A 19,182-nucleotide genomic window follows, 5' to 3' on the forward strand; every position below is an offset into this window, starting at 1 on the left:
TGTTGAACAGTGGAGAGGAATCTTAGTTAAAAGGTTAAATAACCTCATACGATTTCGGGTCGACGCTGATGTCAGTAATTTATTATTAGAAACAATTTGTACCTCAGAACGTCAATGAAGTTTGTATTTAAAAAATATAAACAAGTGAAAAATCCCACAAAAGTGATCAAAAACTCAATTTCCCACTACACATAGCGGTCTTTACGTCGTTGTGCGTCAACTACCCAGTCCCCCCACCATCACTGTTCTACAGAGGAAGAAAGGGGGAGACGGGAAACCTATACTGAACGCTGTAAGTGCAATTTTTTAAAATTTATATCAAATATTAAAACACGCACAGATATGGCAAAGTGTTTGCCCGCGTAGCTGCTCTAAACATTCAACTGTGCCCCGGCTCTAGTTCACACAAATATGAGCGGCAGCGGGCGGGCCAGGACCAGCTCATTCGCTGAGCCTCCCGGAGCTCCCGGATCTGCTGCAGCCGGTACCGTGTCGGCAGTCGCCGGTGGAAGCTCGACAGGAAAAACTGGGGCTTCACAAGCCAGTGGAAGCGGCTCAACGAGCTTTGGAAATTTGAAACTGCCCAGTAAGTTTTGTATTCGCATTTATACGCTTAGTGCAACATACACGGAAACATGAAGATTCAAACGGTGTATTAAAAAAAAAATAATAAACGCGTCAGGGTAAATTTGATGTCGACTGTTGTTGGGGAGCTAGCCATAGCTGGATAGCTGTTAGCTGGGTAGCCGTGTTTTTCACCGATGTAGCGCTGCGATCAACGGCTTTCATCTCTGTGCTAGCATTGTCGTTAGCTCTGCTGGTGAAAAGCTTAAAGGTAAGCCGGTCATAGCTCAACGTTAACAACAATTTTTATTTTTTTTTAAATAGTCAAACAGTTATTTGTCCTTTTTAAGGATGGAAGTAGCTCTAGCTCAGAATATAATATTTTCTGTTATTTATATCAGAGGTGGAGGTTAGCTAACTTGCTAACGTTTGGAAAAAGTGTTGGGAAAATCATCTGATCCAAGTTTCTCGTTGTCTTCAATTCTGTCTAATCTAATAAATGCCGTTTGTCACTACAAGATTACCTTAGTTTTAGATGATATGTAAATTTCACACAATGCACGTTTTACCAAAAAATATATATTGGTGTGTTGGCAGAATTTTCCTAAGAGTTGTTTCTCAGAACAAAAGTTCCCACCCTAAGAATTGAAATACCATTCAAATGATACCGAGATCATGTATGTTTTTGAAAAATTAAGACGGGCTAAGCATTTTAAAAGCTGACATTCTGGGGTATTGTTGTCTCTGTTTTACTTTTGAAATCTGTGAAATTTTGTCACCCAAAATCACATATAAAATACTTATTCTCTAAAACGTTTAATGTATTGCAATGTTTGTCCCTTTTTAGTGGTCAAAATACATGTTTGTTTATGAGTTTGCAAAAGTGCCTTTATTTAGTCCAAAATGTCACATTTGTTACTGTATTTTAATCACTGCGAAACAGTGACAGAATATCCTGGCTTGAAACAAAACTGAATTTTACTCACATTCTGTTAAAAAGTTAACATTCTAGTTAGATTAAAACATCAAAATTATTTCCAATGTTCTTGTTAGACATCTGTTCTTGTATCAGATCTGCTGACAAGTGCTGGACAACAATATTAAACAAAATATTTTAAACTATTTCCAAATTGCGACGGAGTCCGGACCATTTAGGGGCTAATGAAGCATGAACCCTGTGTATAATCAATTGCTTTTTAGAATATTGATACTCATCCCCAGGTAAATCTACAACTGTTTCATTGGAGCAAAACTTCAACAATAAACCCTGCGTAAGAAAAAACATCGGACAACAAATGATATTCTGGGTGTGTTTATGTTAAAAGCATGAATTACTGAAACTGCAAATAGCAATAGTAAATAAAAAGAGGTTTTCGAGGTGAATATGACACTATAAAGAGTTCTGTTTAATTGTTTGCACATATTCAGCTAAATGGGCTCGTAACACCGAAGCTCTGTTGGCACTAAAATTCTTAAGCGATAGCTGAAAGACGGATCTTTAGTGGCAATTTAACAGCTGTTTTATGTTCGCTTGTGTGATGACAAGTAAATATAATTTTCTTGTTTAGCTAGGGATATGTACCCACGGTATCATTTGTTGCTTGGCACAGGATGGTACAACAGGGCAAAACTAATAGATCACGGAGTTAGAAGTGTAGTTCCAGCAAAAAAAGCGGTATCTATAGTACAAAGGAACTGTTTGAAATCTGGCTTCTATTTAATTCAAAGCTGTTTTAGGGAATATCCTCTGAATTCGTGTTCTAAAGGGTAACAAGACGTTGGGGTATCAATAAAATGTGTTTTTTTTGTGTGAATGTGATCTAATCACCTTCATTGTCTGACATTAGCCAAGCTTGTTGCTGACCAGCATTAATCACATGTACTGGTGTGGTAAAGAACACGGTTGCAAATACAAAGAGTGCTCCTTAACTTCCAGCAGAGGTATTACTTATACTACTTTATGGATTTACCCTGTTTTGCTAGAATAAAAATATTCTTTATTGTCCCCCAGTGAGGAAATTCAGGTAAAAAATACCAAAAGAAATAAGAGTAACATGAGAAAAAAAGAGACTATTTAAAAGAAAAACATAAATTCAGCTTTATTTACACCAGTCTATGGTGGACAATATGTTGTCTAAAACCCAGAAAGAGAAGGTGTGAAATGTTATAGTACTGTGCTGGTTTCATTTAGATGGTTAATGATAATGTTAGTTATGTAAGTAAATTACGTGAGCTCTTTGATGTTTAATTCTCTTATCATTACCTGATGGAACCTTGTACAGAACACCAGAAAGGTGTGAACAGTAATCTGTTTAAACGCTCTTCAGTTTGTAAGGTAATAACCATTTTATACACTTTATGAAATTACCTTTCCAAGTATTATGATTTATGTTTTATACTGTTCAAAAACTGTCTCAAATCATATTGAATGGTCAGTTGTGTCTTTTTCAGGCTGGCTAAAGTGAAATGTCAGTGTTATATACAATGTATATTTTGTATTTTAATTGTACAAGTCATTTTTTACTTAGCTTAATTTTGTAATACATTGTGCTAAAGGGACTTTTTATATGGGCTTATTAATTAATGCATAAATGTTGACATTATTCGCACTTTTTTCATGATTCAGATTTTGTTATACATCTGCTTTATTATTTTTAATTGGGTGGTTTATTCAAAACAATTCTTTCTTCCATCAGTTGCCCAACGTCAGTACAACTTTAAAAAACAATGAAGATACAGAATTGAACAATATGGCTAGTAAATCATCATGTTGTCCACTGTGTAACTACGTTTAATTTAAGTTCTTTTTTTGTTGAAAATAATTGTGAGTCATCAGCCATAACGATAGAATAGCTTGTCTAAAATGGTCTTCTTTTGTCATCAGTATAGTTCGGCTCTGTTCAGGCATAAAGTTGACCGGACAAAGTCTGCACTGTGATCTGGTCCTCAGCCGTCGGCTATTAGAAAACCTTTGGTTGTGAGCTTATATCGGTGCCCTGTGGTTGTTCAGTTTGACAGATGCATTGACCTGCGATGTGGCGTTCTTCAGAACAAAGAGCAACTAGAACCAATGTCAAGCAGTTTCAGCAATTTTCTGGAAAAGTCATGCAGTGTGACAGCTGCAGAAAGAGACTGCTTATCATTGTGTTGTTTAAGTCATTAGCGCATCCACACATGTCTCCTTTCCCGCTTCCAGTTTTACATGGAGCCCACACAGTGCAACATGTTTGTCCTGTACAATGTGTGTTGGGCTTAAGTTGTGACGTTAGGCCTGCATTGATCAAAGTTGACGTCTACTACATCAGAGTGATACTCAAATTGAATAATAACAATTTAAACCTGGGTTTGTGCCCCTTAAATCATTCCTGAACCATTGCAGCACCACACTATCCTGCAGAACCGTTTCTGGACTTATTTTCTCATCAGCAATATTCAAGTTAGGCGATTCATGCCAAAGTGACATCCGTGTGAGTGGCAGAACCTATTCTTGGATATAAATTGCAGAGGTGTCTGCAGATACATGAAATACATGGGGTTTCTACACTGTCTTTAGAAGTATGGGACTTGATTTTAGGTTTTGCAAAGTCTTGAAATCTGTTGAACAAGACAAGTGTTTTTTTCTAGACTTAATTTGCCATTACCTTTTCTAAAAGACATGGATCATATTTTAAAAGAAATTGCTCAAACAAGCAGAGTGTTTTCTATTTAATCATACTACCTATATGTAAAACGTGGACATCTGTAGTCGTAAGATTTGATGAACTTACTTTTAAAACATTTAATTAAATGCAAAAACTATTTTCAGGACAGACTCTTCAGTTACAACTCAACCCAGTTAATTTGACTCAGTTCATGTTGTTTTCTACTCTCTAAAGTCACCCACTTTAATCCATACTGGTATCATACATAGTGAGTGCTGTGATGGCAACCTTATAAGCCAGACTGGTATTGTGAGTCATGACCAGTCCACTCTAGAAACCGTTCACCAGTTCAGCCTATAACAACGCTCTGACTCATGGGTGGCCACATTAGCATCTGGCCTCCTGCTACCTTGCTTAAGTCCAATCCCAGTGACCTCCATCTAATGTGCTATGTGGATTTCCTGTTTTGAAATGACAAAGCTGTGTTTGAAATTAGTAATCACCACTGAGACATGCATGCCAAGGTACTTGAATCAGCAGAGGAAGGGATAAATCTTTGCATCACAATAGTCCGAAACACAATATGTAGATTTAACAGCTTAGAGGGAAGGGGTGATTAATCAACTCAGCTTGAGTTTATTATAATTTATTCTGCTAACCGATCAGTTAAGGTGTTTTTGTGTGGAAAAGGTAAAAAGTGTGTAGGTGAGGGGAGTATAAGCACTAATAACTTTAAAGTAATTTATCTGTGTCTTCCTCCCATAAATGCATCACTGAACCCTATCAGGTAAGGCCAGGAGGCCCGCTAATGATAAAATATTAGTAGCAATTTATCACAGACCTGACAATCTTTTTATCAGCTTAAAAATATGCTTAAGTTTTTTTTTTGCTTACAAACAAGCTCCAGGGTAATTTTTCATGAAGTGCAGGTGCAATGAAAGTCACCCTGCTCATCCATTTTAACTCGTCAGGCTAGAAAGCAAAGCTCCTCTCTGACAGCCGGGCAGAGCGCTAATCTTTGCATTTATTATTCAAGACACTGTCATGCCGCCATTGCTTCATTTTTAATGTGCTCCCCCTTTGACTTAACGTTTTTAAAAGTGGTAGCACTGCTAAAATACAACACAATGAGACTGTTCATTGGAGCAGTGATGGAGCGGAGTGTAGGCCCCGCACACATTGACTTATCTCAGCGCTGCTGACCCGAGGGATCCGATCTAGGCTAATCATGTGGATGTAATATAGGCTACGGGGAAGCTTTGGATAACTCTGCTATAAAAAGTTTAAGTATGTAAAACCTAATAGTTTGCTTGTGATATTTTTTTAAAAATCAAGTATTTAGATCCAATTGTGGCCGTAATCCAGTTTCAGATCTTTGCTAGAAAGTATTTTAATTATTACTTTGGCTCTACTTTAAAACTGAGAGATCTAAAAGAAACCTGGATCGGTCTTGTTAAGGCAAGCGAACTGAGCAAGTCCAGAAAATGTTGCACCTCTGGGTGTGCTACTGTCCATGCAATTTTATCACAGGCTCTGACAAGCCTGTTGGCAGTGGGCCTCTTATCTGCTGCTCCTCTCCTCCTGGTGGTTTTTTGGGGATATTTTTTTTGGTTTCTATTTGTCAAATCATCCTTGACCCAACACATACACAAGAATAAAATCTCACAGGGCTACTTGACTAACCGGAGCTGTCAGGGAGTGTTACATCTTCTGCATCTTCCTTTTACCTGTTTTTATTTTTTTACACAAGTTTAGACATCAGCCTGACTGGCCTTTTGTCGAGCTAGTTGAAAACACTCAGCTAATATTGTGTAAAGTGTTTTTAAAAAGATAAAGGCATAAATACACAAACTTGAGTTTTGTGTATTTACGGTGCATTTTTAACACTGACTCGCACAAAACAGGTGAAAAAGTGGGTATATCTAGAATCAGTAGTTCTGCAACTGATGCATGCCTCCAGATTGAAAGGGTTTAGCCTTGTTTCACCCAGGTGAACAGGTGGAGTGCTGTAGGACGTATCACTACCTCATTATCATCCAGCGGAGTCTCAGGAGCCACCATATAGGTTACAACAATGAAATGACACATTTAAGTACAGAGAGTTCATATGTCATATTATCGGGTGCAGAAACATACAGATCCGTGCAAACTTCACCTTTTCACTTTAGTCATATTACAACAACAGACTTTGGTTGGGATTTTATATGATAGACAAACACAAAGAAGTATATAATTGTGAATTTAGAGGAAAATGTTACATAGCTTCAGGGTTCATATGCAAACTGGAGAACTATAGAATTGGGTTTTATCATTTTCCACATCTGAAAAGGTATGAATAAAATAAAATCCAATATTAAGAGATATTTGGTTTTCCAGACTTTTTTCCTTCTTCCATTTTCAAAATGTCAATAATCTGACAAGGGAAAAAATACAGTTGATTTTATATTGTTTTATATTTAAATGATGTGCTTTATCTTTGATTTGCTACTCTACATCTTGAGTTTTAAATTTTAGCCTTTGGTATTTTGTCCTGTTGACTTGCTGATTAAAGAAACGCTCGTTACAAAATCCACAAAGAGCTGGTTTCCTCCTTTCCTGGACTCCAGACAACTTATGGAATGGTTTTATTACTGAATGGATCACAGGTCCAATGTTCATAAACAGAATCTGCATTTAGTATAGGATAGTCCACAAATAAAAGTCCTTGCAAGTCCAGTAGTTATAGGTTTTAAAACGGAGATTTGTTTTAGTCCACGTGGGAAAAAGCTGTGAAAAGGCTTGATATCACCCAAAAAAGAAAGACATGTTTTGTTTCATGACTTGTGGAAGCTACATACATTAGATCTGATCACTGTTCAAGCAGTTAAAAGTAATTTTTCTGTTAAAAATTAGGAAAAATATGCAAATTTCAAACATTAGTTAACCCTGTAGTTTTTAAATTAAATACTTTAATACTTTACAAAACCAGTTTTAACTTTAGTTACATTTAGAAGTTCTTTCTTATAAAATGTCTCAACCTCCATCAGATTGGATTGGGAGACTCTATAAACATCAGTTTTGAAGTCCTGCTGGAGGTTCCCAGCAGCATCCAGGTTTTCCTCCAGCATTCCTCTGTATGTAGCTCCCTCCATCACCCCATCAACTCTGACAATCTTTCCTGTGCCTGCTGGTGAAGAGCATCCCCACATCATGATGCTGCCATCAAGATCAATTTTTATTTCCATCACAATATGATTGAGGTAAATAATGTTAGTAATTTAGATATGACAAGAAGGTTCTGTTCTGCTGTCCACAGGAGACAGCGGCAAAGTGACGACGGTGGTAGCCACCCCCGGGCAGGGCCCTGACCGCCCGCAGGAAGTGTCCTACACAGACATAAAGGTCATAGGAAATGGCTCGTTTGGAGTGGTCTACCAGGCTCGCCTTATTGACACTCAAGAGATGGTAGCAATTAAGAAAGTACTCCAAGACAAAAGGTTTAAGGTAACAGAAGAGCGACGATGTGTTTAGATGATGACAAGGAAGTGCTTTCAGTTTGTTTAACGTCCGTCTTGTTTTTCTACATCCTAGAATAGGGAGCTCCAGATTATGAGAAAGTTGGACCACTGCAACATTGTGAGGCTACGCTACTTCTTCTACTCAAGTGGAGAGAAGGTGTGTCTGCGCTGACTTCATGTTTTATGTTGAAAGAGATTTTTAGCAGCAGCATGCTCCCACCTCCAGGCAATTAATGTTTCATGAATCACTGGTGATTCATGTGCACGGTGAGGGCAAGTTACTCGCACACTAAGTTAATTACTTTGAGCTGTTATATCAACCAGGTTTGGCACTTTGTATTTAGATTTTAAAGCTTGACTTAATAAAGAACTTTGCAAAAGACATAAATCAGCCTATTTGTCTTAAGGTTTGATCTTTGGGTCAAACTTAAGTCCCTGGGTTAAGGTCTTTACTTTAAATTGGCTCGATGGCCTGAAGCTTGTGCCAGTTTCAGCCCCCCATATCAATTTTAAAGTTTTAAAATGTTTTTAATAAGGATGTTCTGATCACGTTTGCTGATACAGAGCCTGATACGTTATTAAAAGTAATGAGATTTATGTGCTTGAAAACTGTTAAATAACGCTGCATTTCATAACTGTTGCACCCTCTTTAATCAATCGCCAGTGACCTTTGAGACACTGAAGTATCTGATTTTCTGCACAGCAACAGATATTTAGACAACACATTCAGTCCCTTAGTGATCAGTCAACCAAGGTGTTGGTCCTGGTGATTATGTTTTTACTTAGAGCAGTTTGCCAACATGCTAGACTATTTCTAGCGTGTTTACGGTTTGTTTTGATACGACTTGTTGATAATTCAGCTCCTAACATTTTTCAGCACAGCTTCATGTTAGACAGAAGGTTGTCTGGACACAGCAGGTAGAGCAGGTGACATAAAATCACAAACGATACACCATGAACAGTTATCAGGAGTTGACTGTAGTCGGGCGCTGAGATTACCAATCATTAGAAAATGCCTAATCAGGACCCCAATCTTCTACTAGGAGATCGTAGCAGGATCTCCCTCTTTTTAAACGTTAGAATGAATTTTAAATAAACTGAAGCCTCTGTAGCTTAAAAAAAAAAAAGGTATTAGTTTACTGAACTAATAATCCTTTATGTAGACAACACAAAACATAAGATTTTAAGAAACATTGCATGAATTTGGAATTAAATGAGTTGATTGTGATGTTTTTTTTTTCTGGTATCAATATGATTTGTTCAGTTAAGCAAAGGTTACAGTAATGATACAGTCTGAGTCAACCTGCAACGCATGCTGTTTTGATGAAAACTGGTTCAAGTTTCTCCAAAGTGTGACAAGTATGTGAGTTTCGTCAAGTTTGTATTCTCTATTGCAAATCAAAGCTTAAGTGGCAGGAAATAACGTGTTGCAAGGAAGGTTATGTGCTTCCAGATACCGTTCTGTGTATTCCAATCACATTCTGACCTGTGTGTATTTGAAGAGGAAATAATGCTATGAAAAAGCCCCTGTTCTGGGGTTGCAGGTCTGGAAAAACAAGTCTAAGGCAAAGATTGTAGTTTGTGACTTTATATGCTGCTCCTCAAGAAATCAAGAAAAGGTCAAGACTGTTTGATAGTGACCTCAGAGCAATGTATAATCCCCTTCCCCTTGTATTAAATCTTCTTTCTTTGACTTCCCTGTACCAGAAAGACGAGGTGTATTTGAATCTTGTGCTGGATTTTGTCCCGGAGACGGTGTACAGGGTGGCTCGGCACTTCAACAAGGCCAAGGCCATTGTCCCCATCATCTATGTTAAGGTAAGTAGAGGCCAAAAACACTCACCTTTTGCTAAGAAGTTGTTCCCATTCCCTTTTGCAGGATTTAAAAAAGGTCAGTTTTTCATGGAGGACCCACTTCATTCTTGGTTATTTCATAAAAGTTCAGGTTAAGCTTCATTGCATTAAAAAATGATCTAGTTTAGACTTTTTAAACCGTACTATCACACTGAATACACAAGCTTGCGATGTGTATTTTTCCCCATCGATATATACACTATAGTGCCAAAAGTATTGAGTCACGTCACCAAATCAATAAACTCTAGTATTACAATCACTTCCATGGCTGCAGGTGTGGAGAGACGTGACTGACCTGAGTTTTGACCTCAACCTTTTTGAACACCTCGGGGATGAATTAGAGAGGTGGCTGCAATTGTGGTTTCCTCATCTAACTATTAACACTGCTGATGCTGGGATCGATGGGTCCATGAACAGACTGGACCTTAGGTACATGTAAAAGTAGACAGACAAATACTTTTGGCGATATAGTGCATATTTACCCTAAAAGCAGAAACAGTCCATTTTAGCTGAGGTGTGAGATTACTGCGTTAGAATCAGAGGAGATAAAAGTGCTGCACAATGAAATACTGCAAAAACAATTATAAAGCAACTGTTTCACAAGTAGAGCTTGAATCTAAGATGAAGTCTTCACTAAATTGTTTAAATCCCTCTGAATGCTACTAAGTCATAGTCTGGAAAATTGCTTCTCAAAGTACTTGATTTTTTTAAAAGTAGGTTCAAGTAGGTATTTTTTAATTGTTAATTTGATTGTAGAAAAGCGTTTAGTAGAAATTGAAAAGATTTTTTTCCCTTATTACTCACCTGAGGATATAATGAAGCCACAAGTATGTTTGCTTTAGGGAAAGCTCAGTGGGGTAATGAAAGCACAAAGATGGACCCATGGGAGTTAATCATACGCAATTCCCTTGGATCCCTGCCTAAACGCTCTTCATGTTAGTGCTTGTGTTTACTGCATATGAAGCAGCAGAGAGGACATTATAGCTGTCTCATGGCCCATTTCCCCACCTTACCCAGCTGCTCCCCCGGGGCGTCAACATCCATGCTGATCTCTCTCTCTTTCTTCTCTCCTCCCTTTCCTCCTGCCGAGGCATGTTTCCATCTTTTTTTCCTTCTCTCTCATGTTTTTGCCATGCTTCCTTTTTATTCTGCCCTCTTTTTAACCGCCATCATTTCTCATCCCCCATCTTGTCCCCCTCTTTTAATAATCTGGTCAGTCTGCTGTCAAGGCACCCTGTGGGCTAAATGCTGATATATATGACGATGACGAAAGTCAGCGTTTGTCATATTAAGATGCTACAATTCTCAGATACAGTTGGTAGTTTGCAGACTTCATTGTATTGTCATATTTTTGTATTTGAGGCTGACATCACTGACCTACATGTGAGGACACAAGTCAGAAGACTTGGATAGGGACGGGTTCCCTTGTTCTGGGAGAACTTTCACCACTGTGCTATTTTGGTGTAGAAATGTGTCACTGCAGGCTTCATCGTGAGCCACACATTGTCCGCTTTGCACCAGTATTCGTGAACCCAAGCCTAGAATTAAGGAATGTTTGATCTGTTTCCTGTGAAGTCGGTTAGCTGCCTTCAGAACAGGATCGGGGCAACGGGTCCAGCTTAGCCGTGATCGGCACCAACCCGGAAAAATGTTTCCACGTTTTTGCTGGTTAATTTTAAACAGTACCATGTTAGTTTAAAATGTTTAAGGGAACATTTTGTTAGGTACTGTTTTTTTGTATTTGTTTTTCTTCAGGGTGAGCAGGGTGGGGTGCTGTTTTCTTTGCATTTTTGTTCAAAACAAATATGTCATTAGTAATAAATACTATAATTTGATGTTTCTTATATTTCAGTTAACATCAAGGGTGCTTTTGTCTAAAAGTGCAATAAAATATTCATAACTACATTTTATTGGTGTAGAACTGTGTGAAAAAAAGATTTAGTTTAAAACAAGCCGTTTATACCTTGAGATAGCACAGGTCTCCCAAGATGACTCAGAAGTGTGTGTATATTTGAGCGTGAATCGTCTTTTGTTTAACTGAGATGCTTCATAGGGACTCTAGGGACTGTAGCCGGGCAAACATTTGCGTTGACAGCTCGGTTGTTCCTGGCCTCCCGTGTAATGAGGGAGGGAGCAGTCTGAAGGGATGCGTTCACTCCAGGTAGCTCCCTGTCAGTGCGAGAGCACGCAAACATGTGCATGGAGCATCAAGGCTCTCCTGAAACATCCTTTCTCTCCAGAGAGGCAGGCTCGGGGGACTATAGGAAAGAAGGGCAGGGATTTCTTCAGAGTAAGCAGTGAGGGGGCTCTTTTGTTTCTCACTGTCCAGATCTTAAAGATAATCCAACCAGTCTTCAATAAACACTGTGTCGTAACAATGTTCTAAGATTACGTCTGTCCAGGAGCCTTTAATTATCGTTTTCCCCAGACTTCTCTTGTAATAAACCATTGAAAACGAGAACTAGGGAGTTTTTCCTCTTACCGACATGTTATTAAAGAAGTGCTGTAGCATGTTTGGGTTTATTTACATGTTCAATTATTCTACTGACATAAATGTTTATTTCTGATGCAGACGTACAGCAGTAATCTTTGCAAATCAGCACCAAAGGGATTCCAACAATTAATCCTATTTATTATTAATCGTTTCAGTTTTCTGGCTCCCATCTGGTCCATTTCCTCTTTGAATATTACCGCTGTGATGAAGTAGGAAAGAAATGACATTTTCACTTGTTTTGTCGTGGTTTATTGTCCTAATTGCTTTACTGCTCTTAAATAATGTGAACTAATTTTCTTGCAGTATTATTGAATACTTGCAAATTGCTGAACTCTGTGTGACGATTTCCGTCTGCCCCTCAGGTGTACATGTACCAGCTGTTTCGCAGTCTGGCTTATATCCATTCCCAGGGCGTTTGTCACAGAGACATCAAGCCTCAGAACCTCCTGGTGGACCCAGAGACAGCCATCCTCAAACTTTGTGACTTTGGCAGGTTAGAGTGTTTTTATCTGTCTTGGTAGCTTCTTGTAGCTCGTTTTGCTTGTCAGTGTTTATTGTTATTTACTTATCTTTATTGCTAATGAGATGTTTTTGTAATTTTGCCATCTCTAACTGTCTTTTTTTTTCCTTCATCACCCTCTCATAAACCGTCCAGTGCAAAGCAGCTAGTTCGAGGGGAGCCAAATGTGTCCTATATTTGTTCACGGTACTACCGTGCCCCAGAGCTCATATTTGGCGCCACCGACTACACGTCCAATATTGACATCTGGTCGGCTGGCTGCGTGTTAGCTGAGCTGCTTCTGGGCCAGCCCATCTTCCCCGGGGACAGTGGTGTGGACCAGCTAGTAGAGATCATTAAGGTAAAGTCACACTGGTGTAATCTGTAAAGGAAAGCCTACAAGCCAATTGAAAAAAGTTTTACCCAAGTGAGACTTAAATCCACTGTTCCTGAGCAGATGAGCAGGGTTCCAATGCAACCTCTAAACTTATGTAATTTGATTTCTGTATTTTTTTTTCAGATTTGGTTAAATTAAAAAAAAAAACGAGTATGAAAAAGTTATTTGTTTTTTTAGTCTTTATTCCTTATAAATTGTCTTCATTTGATCATTTGTTGTCCTTCCTCTATAACTCATCTTCTATTTTGTCTTGTGTGGGAATTTTTTCCCTCTTCGTCTTTCCTTTTGTCCTTTCATCCTTGTATCCTACCTCTCTTACGTTTGTCCTTCCTTCCTCCCCCGTCGCTCCTTCATGTTCTACCTTTCTTTTACTTGCATTTCTTTCCATCATAGTGTCCTTCCTTTCATCCTTGGTCTCTGTTCTTCTTTTTCCAGATTTTTGTATTTAAAGTGTTTCCACTGTAGATTATAAAATAGCACTGGGTTAGTTTCATAAAACTGCTGTGAAAGAGTGAGAGAAAACATTTGCATAAAACAGAAACACGTGAAAGTCAAAAATAAACCGCAACCAGTCAGATTAAAAGACGACGGCGTCTGTCTGTGAAACACTTCTGATTATCACCACATCTGTTGTTTTATTCAGCTTCTGGTTTAGTTCTTTGTTTGTGAATTTTCTACTTCATTAGAAGAATTATTTTTTTGTTTGTTTTGCAATACACTGTCCATGAAAATAGGGCAAGATATCAGATTAGTCATATAGTTTACTTAATATAAAGAGATTTTATGTAGTGGTTGTTCTTCATTGGTAACAATAATTTTCATCCTTGTTAGGTTTTGGGGACACCGACAAGGGAGCAGATCCGGGAGATGAACCCTAACTACACGGAGTTTAAATTCCCACAGATCAAAGCACATCCTTGGACAAAGGTTTGTTCTTGACTTCTTACAAGTGGGCTCTTAAATCTCTGCATTTCCGCTTATGAAGTTCTCCCTATTCATCTTTCCTCAAAAATAAACAGGTTTTTATTATCTAATCTTCAGTTTTGACTGGCTTTGTCCATTCACATACTGATTTCCACGTTCCTTTCTTTTTGTTATCAGGTGTTTAAGCCTCGCACCCCACCAGAGGCCATTGCCCTCTGCTCCCGGCTGCTGGAATACACACCAGTTTCCAGACTGTCTCCTCTGGAAGCATGCGCGCACGCCTTCTTCGATGAGCTGCGTCAGCCCAACACCCGCCTGCCCAGCGGTCGGGAACTGCCGCCCCTCTTCAACTTCAGTCCTGTTGGTCAGTTTGTTTCTGCCCTCTGTATACCTGTGCCTAACTGTGAAATGATTTGGACTCAGATTTGCTTTCATGGCTTAGCAGTTGTCATTGTTATTTAACAGACGGCATTTTATTTGTAATTGACAATTTCTTTCTTTGCACTTTCAGAGCTGTCCATTCAGCCCCAGTTGAACTCCACACTCATTCCTCCTCATGCTCGTGCACAGACATCGCCCGCCTCACATGGTACATATAGCTGCTTTACTTGTACTTTTATTCCCTTTTTATTTACTAGAACTGTATTTGCTTTTGTTAAAGGCAACATGAAAACACTGGTAGATGTAAACGTTGGCAGCTCAGGTGTTAAATGGTATTTTCTTAGTTTTCCTGTAATTACAGTTCCTTAGAAGTTTAGATCCTCCCATCATCAGCACGAATGTCATTCATTTTTGGGCTTTTAATGATTCATTTGAACGATTCTTTTTCCGGGGTGCAGTAATGAAACAAATAACTTGAATAAATGTCGAAAGCAAGAACGAACAAGTTTGAATGTAATGTGGGTTTTCTCTAATTCACTGGTTCAGAATTGTGTGTAAAGACTCAAATGTACACAGACAACCACTGAAAAATCTCCCTTAGCATGTTTAGGAGAAGCAACATGCTTTCATGAACTCTAGATCCAGCTATATTTTGGGATATTTGACAACTCTTCTTTGTAGAACTGGTAGAGGTCAGTTTCATCCATTAGTTGTTTTTTTGGCATAGAACCTTCTTTTATATATCTTCCTTATACTTTCATTACGATTTTGAGGGCCATTCCAAAAGCTTAATGCCAGTCTGCTCTTTTTCCTTTCAAAACCAGCTTTAATGTGTGTTTGGGATCGCTGTTCTGTTGGAACACCCAGTTGTATCCAAGTTTCAAACCATCTGACCCAAACTGTCACCTCTAAAGGAAGGAAATCGGTCAGGATGTTTAGGGACAACCCAGGAACTGCCAGGCCTCCAGCCTGTCATAACCTTGAAGTTGCTTGAACACCAGCGTCTCTGGACACAGTGAGAGGAGTTTAACATAAACTTGACCTGATGATAACTTGTTTCTCAACCCAGAAACGAGCCCTGGGCTCCATAATCGCCACCTTTGCTCAACAACCCACCGGCTCCTAGAGAAGTATGTATGACGTAGTCATGGGGAGGCTTTCAAACCTAAGAACAATGTAACAACTGATGGGGGTGGCTGCATCATGCTCAGGGTCAGTTTAGTTGCCAGTGGTACTGGAGCTTGTCACAGTGTGGGTGGAATAAATGAACACGACAAACTCCAGTTTCTGTAACTTTACCACATCGTAACACCTGACATTGTTTTCCAATAGGAATGTGATCCCAAACACACACACTAGTACTGGGTCTGACTATGAAAACAGCGGGCTAACATTCAGCTTCGTTAGAATCATTGAAAATGTATGGATGGTTAATAATTCTGCCTTTTCGCCTGCAGAGGGCAGCGTGTCGGACAGTTCTGCCCAGCCCAGCTCAGCACCTGGCTCCATCAACAACAGCACCTGAGTGTCCATCCCTCTGTCACAATTTTCTGTTTCGTCTGCCCCGTTTTCCTTTTTTCTTTCCTCTGCTCCTCTCCCTCTAAAGCTTCTTCCAGGCTCCAACCTTTAAATTAGAAAAAGATAACCAAACTCACTCAACTTAAACGCTCTGCATTTGCATCTTTTCTAAAACTATTCCAATAGAAAGCTGCTACTGCAGCTGCTTGCTTTAGGAAGCTGTGGGTTGTTTTAACGACGTTTTTATACCTGCACTCGGGTTTAATATAAGCTGCAGTTCCACGGCCAGGTGGGCAGTTAAAGGTGGAGGTTGGTAGGATATGGAGAAGTCTTCTATACACTGTGGGGTTTCTGTATTAAAATAAACAGCTGACTTTTATTTGTTTTTTTTATTTATTTAATTTGCATTAGCCTATTTTAGAAGTGGCTGTGACGCCACTAATTTGACTTGATTGGCTTTGGAGTTGAGATAACTGGATTATTTACAGCCTCACTGATATTGACAATCATCCAAACCAGAGCCCAGTGTTTAGAGAAGATGCTCTTCTGTTGCTTTCTACCCTGAACTAAAAAATGTCCAATAAATATTTTAACATCCTGGTTTCGTACCGGAGAAACCTTTTTAGATGAGAGCTGGTTTTAAATATTAAGACAAAAACAGGGCACCACAGCTGTTGTTTACTGTTTTTGTGCATTAGCTCTTTAAACTGAATTTTTTTCTGTGATTAGGAGGAGGCTTGTTTGAGCAGAGTTTACACCGCTTCAGTTTCGTCATTATAAGCTTCGTTCATCAAGCTGGAAAGCCCAGTGTTTGGTGTTGATTCTCAGTAAGTATTGCACATCTCCAGAAGGGAGTGGATGGAAGCAAAGGGGCCAGTTGTAACGCCACACAGAGGAGAGCCTTGGTTGTGGGGCTCCAGTTGCATCTAAAACAGAAGCCTCGGTGTCTCCAAAGTGTCTCCGAGCTCTCGTTAAAGCATAGCACCGCATCAATTATGTTGCTGTACAGTGTTGCATTTCATATCGGCTCGATTATGTTCAGACTGACATGAGGTGCAGGGACCGTCGTTTTAAAGCGGCCCACTCATATCATGTTGCTCTTTCAATGCATTACAAAACTATGAGTCTGCTGTCAGTACAAGATGGGTTTCTTTCTTCCAAAAATAAAATCAAAAAACGACAAAAAAAAAAGCAGATGTGCATGTTCAGTTCAAGCTGACCCGACTGATATCTGTTATAATCTGACCAGATATTATGCTCAAACCCCTGAAAAGCCCGACCGCTTTCGGAGCCCCCCCCCCCCCCCCATTCCTCCTCTGCCTCCCACTTTCCCATTTCCCCTTTTTATTTTCACAGCTGAACTGTAAATATATCAAGTACCTTTTATTTTGTTATTTTTGTTATTATTGTTATTATATTGTTGTTCTTGTAATTTTCTTTTCTTTTCTGTAGTAGACCGGCCCAGCAGCAGCAGCAGCCGGACTGTTTATCCTCAGTCGCAGTCTGTAAATACAGTTTCATTTCAGTCCCTTGTTCAAAAAGGGGAGAAAAACCGAACAAAATGTTTTATTTTTATTCTCTCTCTACCTCCATTCCACACCTCAACTTTCCCTTTTCCATTAATGTTGTCATGACTGCTTTATTTATTGTATCGTGTTTTTAGGGGCGGGTTGGGATCTTTCTCATTTTTTCTCTTGCTTTTTATTTTTATTTTTTTCAAACCCAAGTCAGTTCTGTCAGATGCAAAACAATTTCACATCCAAGATACTGTACTGATTTAATGGTCCTGTATGTATGCAGATAAATATGCGAGCCAATTCATGGCGCTCTGGTTTTTCATGAAACTTCAATGTGAAGGGAATGTTACAAGCCTCTGGATACGTGGGCACAGATCACATTGTGTGTGTGTTTGGAGGAAAAGGGAAAAATGAATCGATCTAGACGACATAAATCATCTCCTTTTGTCTGACTGTGAGCTGTTTTTGCTTTCTGTGTGTCGTATGTGTGCAAAAGGTTTGGCCTGTCAGTCTAGTTTGTGATCTTCACAGATGGAAAGGTTGAGCTGGGAGTGTGTGTATGTGTGTGTGAAAGTGCGCTGGCTGACCTTGAACGTTGTCCTACACGAAGAGCTAGCTAATTGTTTTCTTCCCTCCCCAGTCTTCTGAGTCGTGACACTTTATTTGCTGTGACCCTTTTATTGCCCTTTTTCAGAGGGTGATATGTCATTAGGGACAGTCCAGTTTGATAAAGGAGATGATGAAAAGTGAGGGATGGAGGGAGAGAGAGAGTTTTTGTTTGTTGGTATAAATAATTAAACTCATTAATAAAGTGATGAAACTGTCCCAGCGTCACTTTCATTACTGACTGGCACCTGAACTACAGAGCAACTCCCACCATAGCTGAGTATGTACAACGCTATATTACAACATGAATGTACATCTATCCCAGAGGTACAGAAAGACCTACAGGCCCGGTGAAAACATTTACATCATTATTGAATCATGAGCATGAATCTCTTTAAATTTGGGATTTTTCTTTTTTTGGAGAGTGGACTAATGCAACATGTGGCTTCAAAGATGAGTTGGCTGCAGAAGTTTGAATTTCTCGTGGGTTATCAGGATTAAAATATGCTCTAATGCAACAGCTGAGTAAAAATATGTAGTTCCTTATTAAGAAATATTCATATTTTGATTTCTAATCCATTTTATGAGGGATTTAATTTAACTTTTACTCAATAAACATGATTATTTTCTAGCTGAGGATGGTTACCTTATCCCCTAATTAAGGGTCTGCAACCTGGTCATCCACTGCTGCATGTGGCATTTTAGGCTGTTTAAAGAGATCCTTCAGAACATGAACTGCTTCATGTGTTTGAATAAAAAGTAATGACCCAGATTTTATTTGTATATTTTCATGTAACTTCTTCAGAGAAATGACGTTAATAATACAAGGAGTTTATTCTAAGAGTTGTTCTCTTGTCATTAGGCCTCAAATAACATCCCTCTTTGTCTTCCTCCATTTAAAAAAAAAAGGAATATTTCATTCAAAATAAAGTTAGAAATTTTTCATTGTTGTAAATCCTAAAAAGAAGTAAAATGATTTGTCAAGTATTGAAGAAGCAAGGAGTATATTGCATATATATATATATATATATACACCCACACTACCGGTCAAAAGGTTTATACTTTCATTTACTAGTTTCCTTTATTTTCATTACTATTTACATTGTATGTAAAGTTTTTTATTTGCTGTGATGACTGAAAATATTACTTTGGCCATCTTTCAATGAACCTCTGGGAAGTTCTTTCAAGACTCTTTGGAAAACCATTTCAGGTGACCACCTCATGAAGCTCATGGAGAGAACAATAAGAGAGCAAAGCAAAAGGATGGCTGTTTTGAAGAATCTAAAAATG

At 38.8% G+C, this 19,182-nt stretch overlaps 1 protein-coding gene across 1 annotated transcript; it reads left to right on the forward strand.

The window, feature by feature from the left end:
* Nucleotides 1–165: 165 nt before the first annotated feature.
* Nucleotides 166–18,110, forward strand: gsk3ab (glycogen synthase kinase 3 alpha b). The gene is made up of 11 exons (XM_047361339.1): nt 166–292; nt 401–586; nt 7,501–7,688; nt 7,776–7,859; nt 9,410–9,520; nt 12,413–12,543; nt 12,706–12,910; nt 13,778–13,873; nt 14,048–14,234; nt 14,382–14,459; nt 15,709–18,110. The coding sequence occupies exons 2-11, from the start codon at nt 412–414 to the stop codon at nt 15,774–15,776; spliced, it is 1,323 nt and encodes a 440-aa protein (XP_047217295.1). The 5' UTR covers nt 166–292; nt 401–411; the 3' UTR covers nt 15,777–18,110.
* The last annotated feature ends 1,072 nt before the right edge of the window (nt 18,111–19,182 follow it).

This window comes from Girardinichthys multiradiatus, chromosome 3, assembly GCF_021462225.1.
Source record: "Girardinichthys multiradiatus isolate DD_20200921_A chromosome 3, DD_fGirMul_XY1, whole genome shotgun sequence".
NCBI lineage: Eukaryota > Metazoa > Chordata > Actinopteri > Cyprinodontiformes > Goodeidae > Girardinichthys > Girardinichthys multiradiatus.

Excerpts from the sequence above, each read along its gene's own strand:
- gsk3ab (XM_047361339.1), top strand. The coding sequence starts at position 412 with ATGAGCGGCAGCGGGCGGGCCAGGACCAGCTCATTCGCTGAGCCTCCC. Across the intron at positions 12,544-12,705 it reads AAACTTTGTGACTTTGGCAG|TGCAAAGCAGCTAGTTCGAG; the intron begins GTTAGAGTGTTT and ends TAAACCGTCCAG. Across the intron at positions 13,874-14,047 it reads AAGCACATCCTTGGACAAAG|GTGTTTAAGCCTCGCACCCC; the intron begins GTTTGTTCTTGA and ends TTTTGTTATCAG.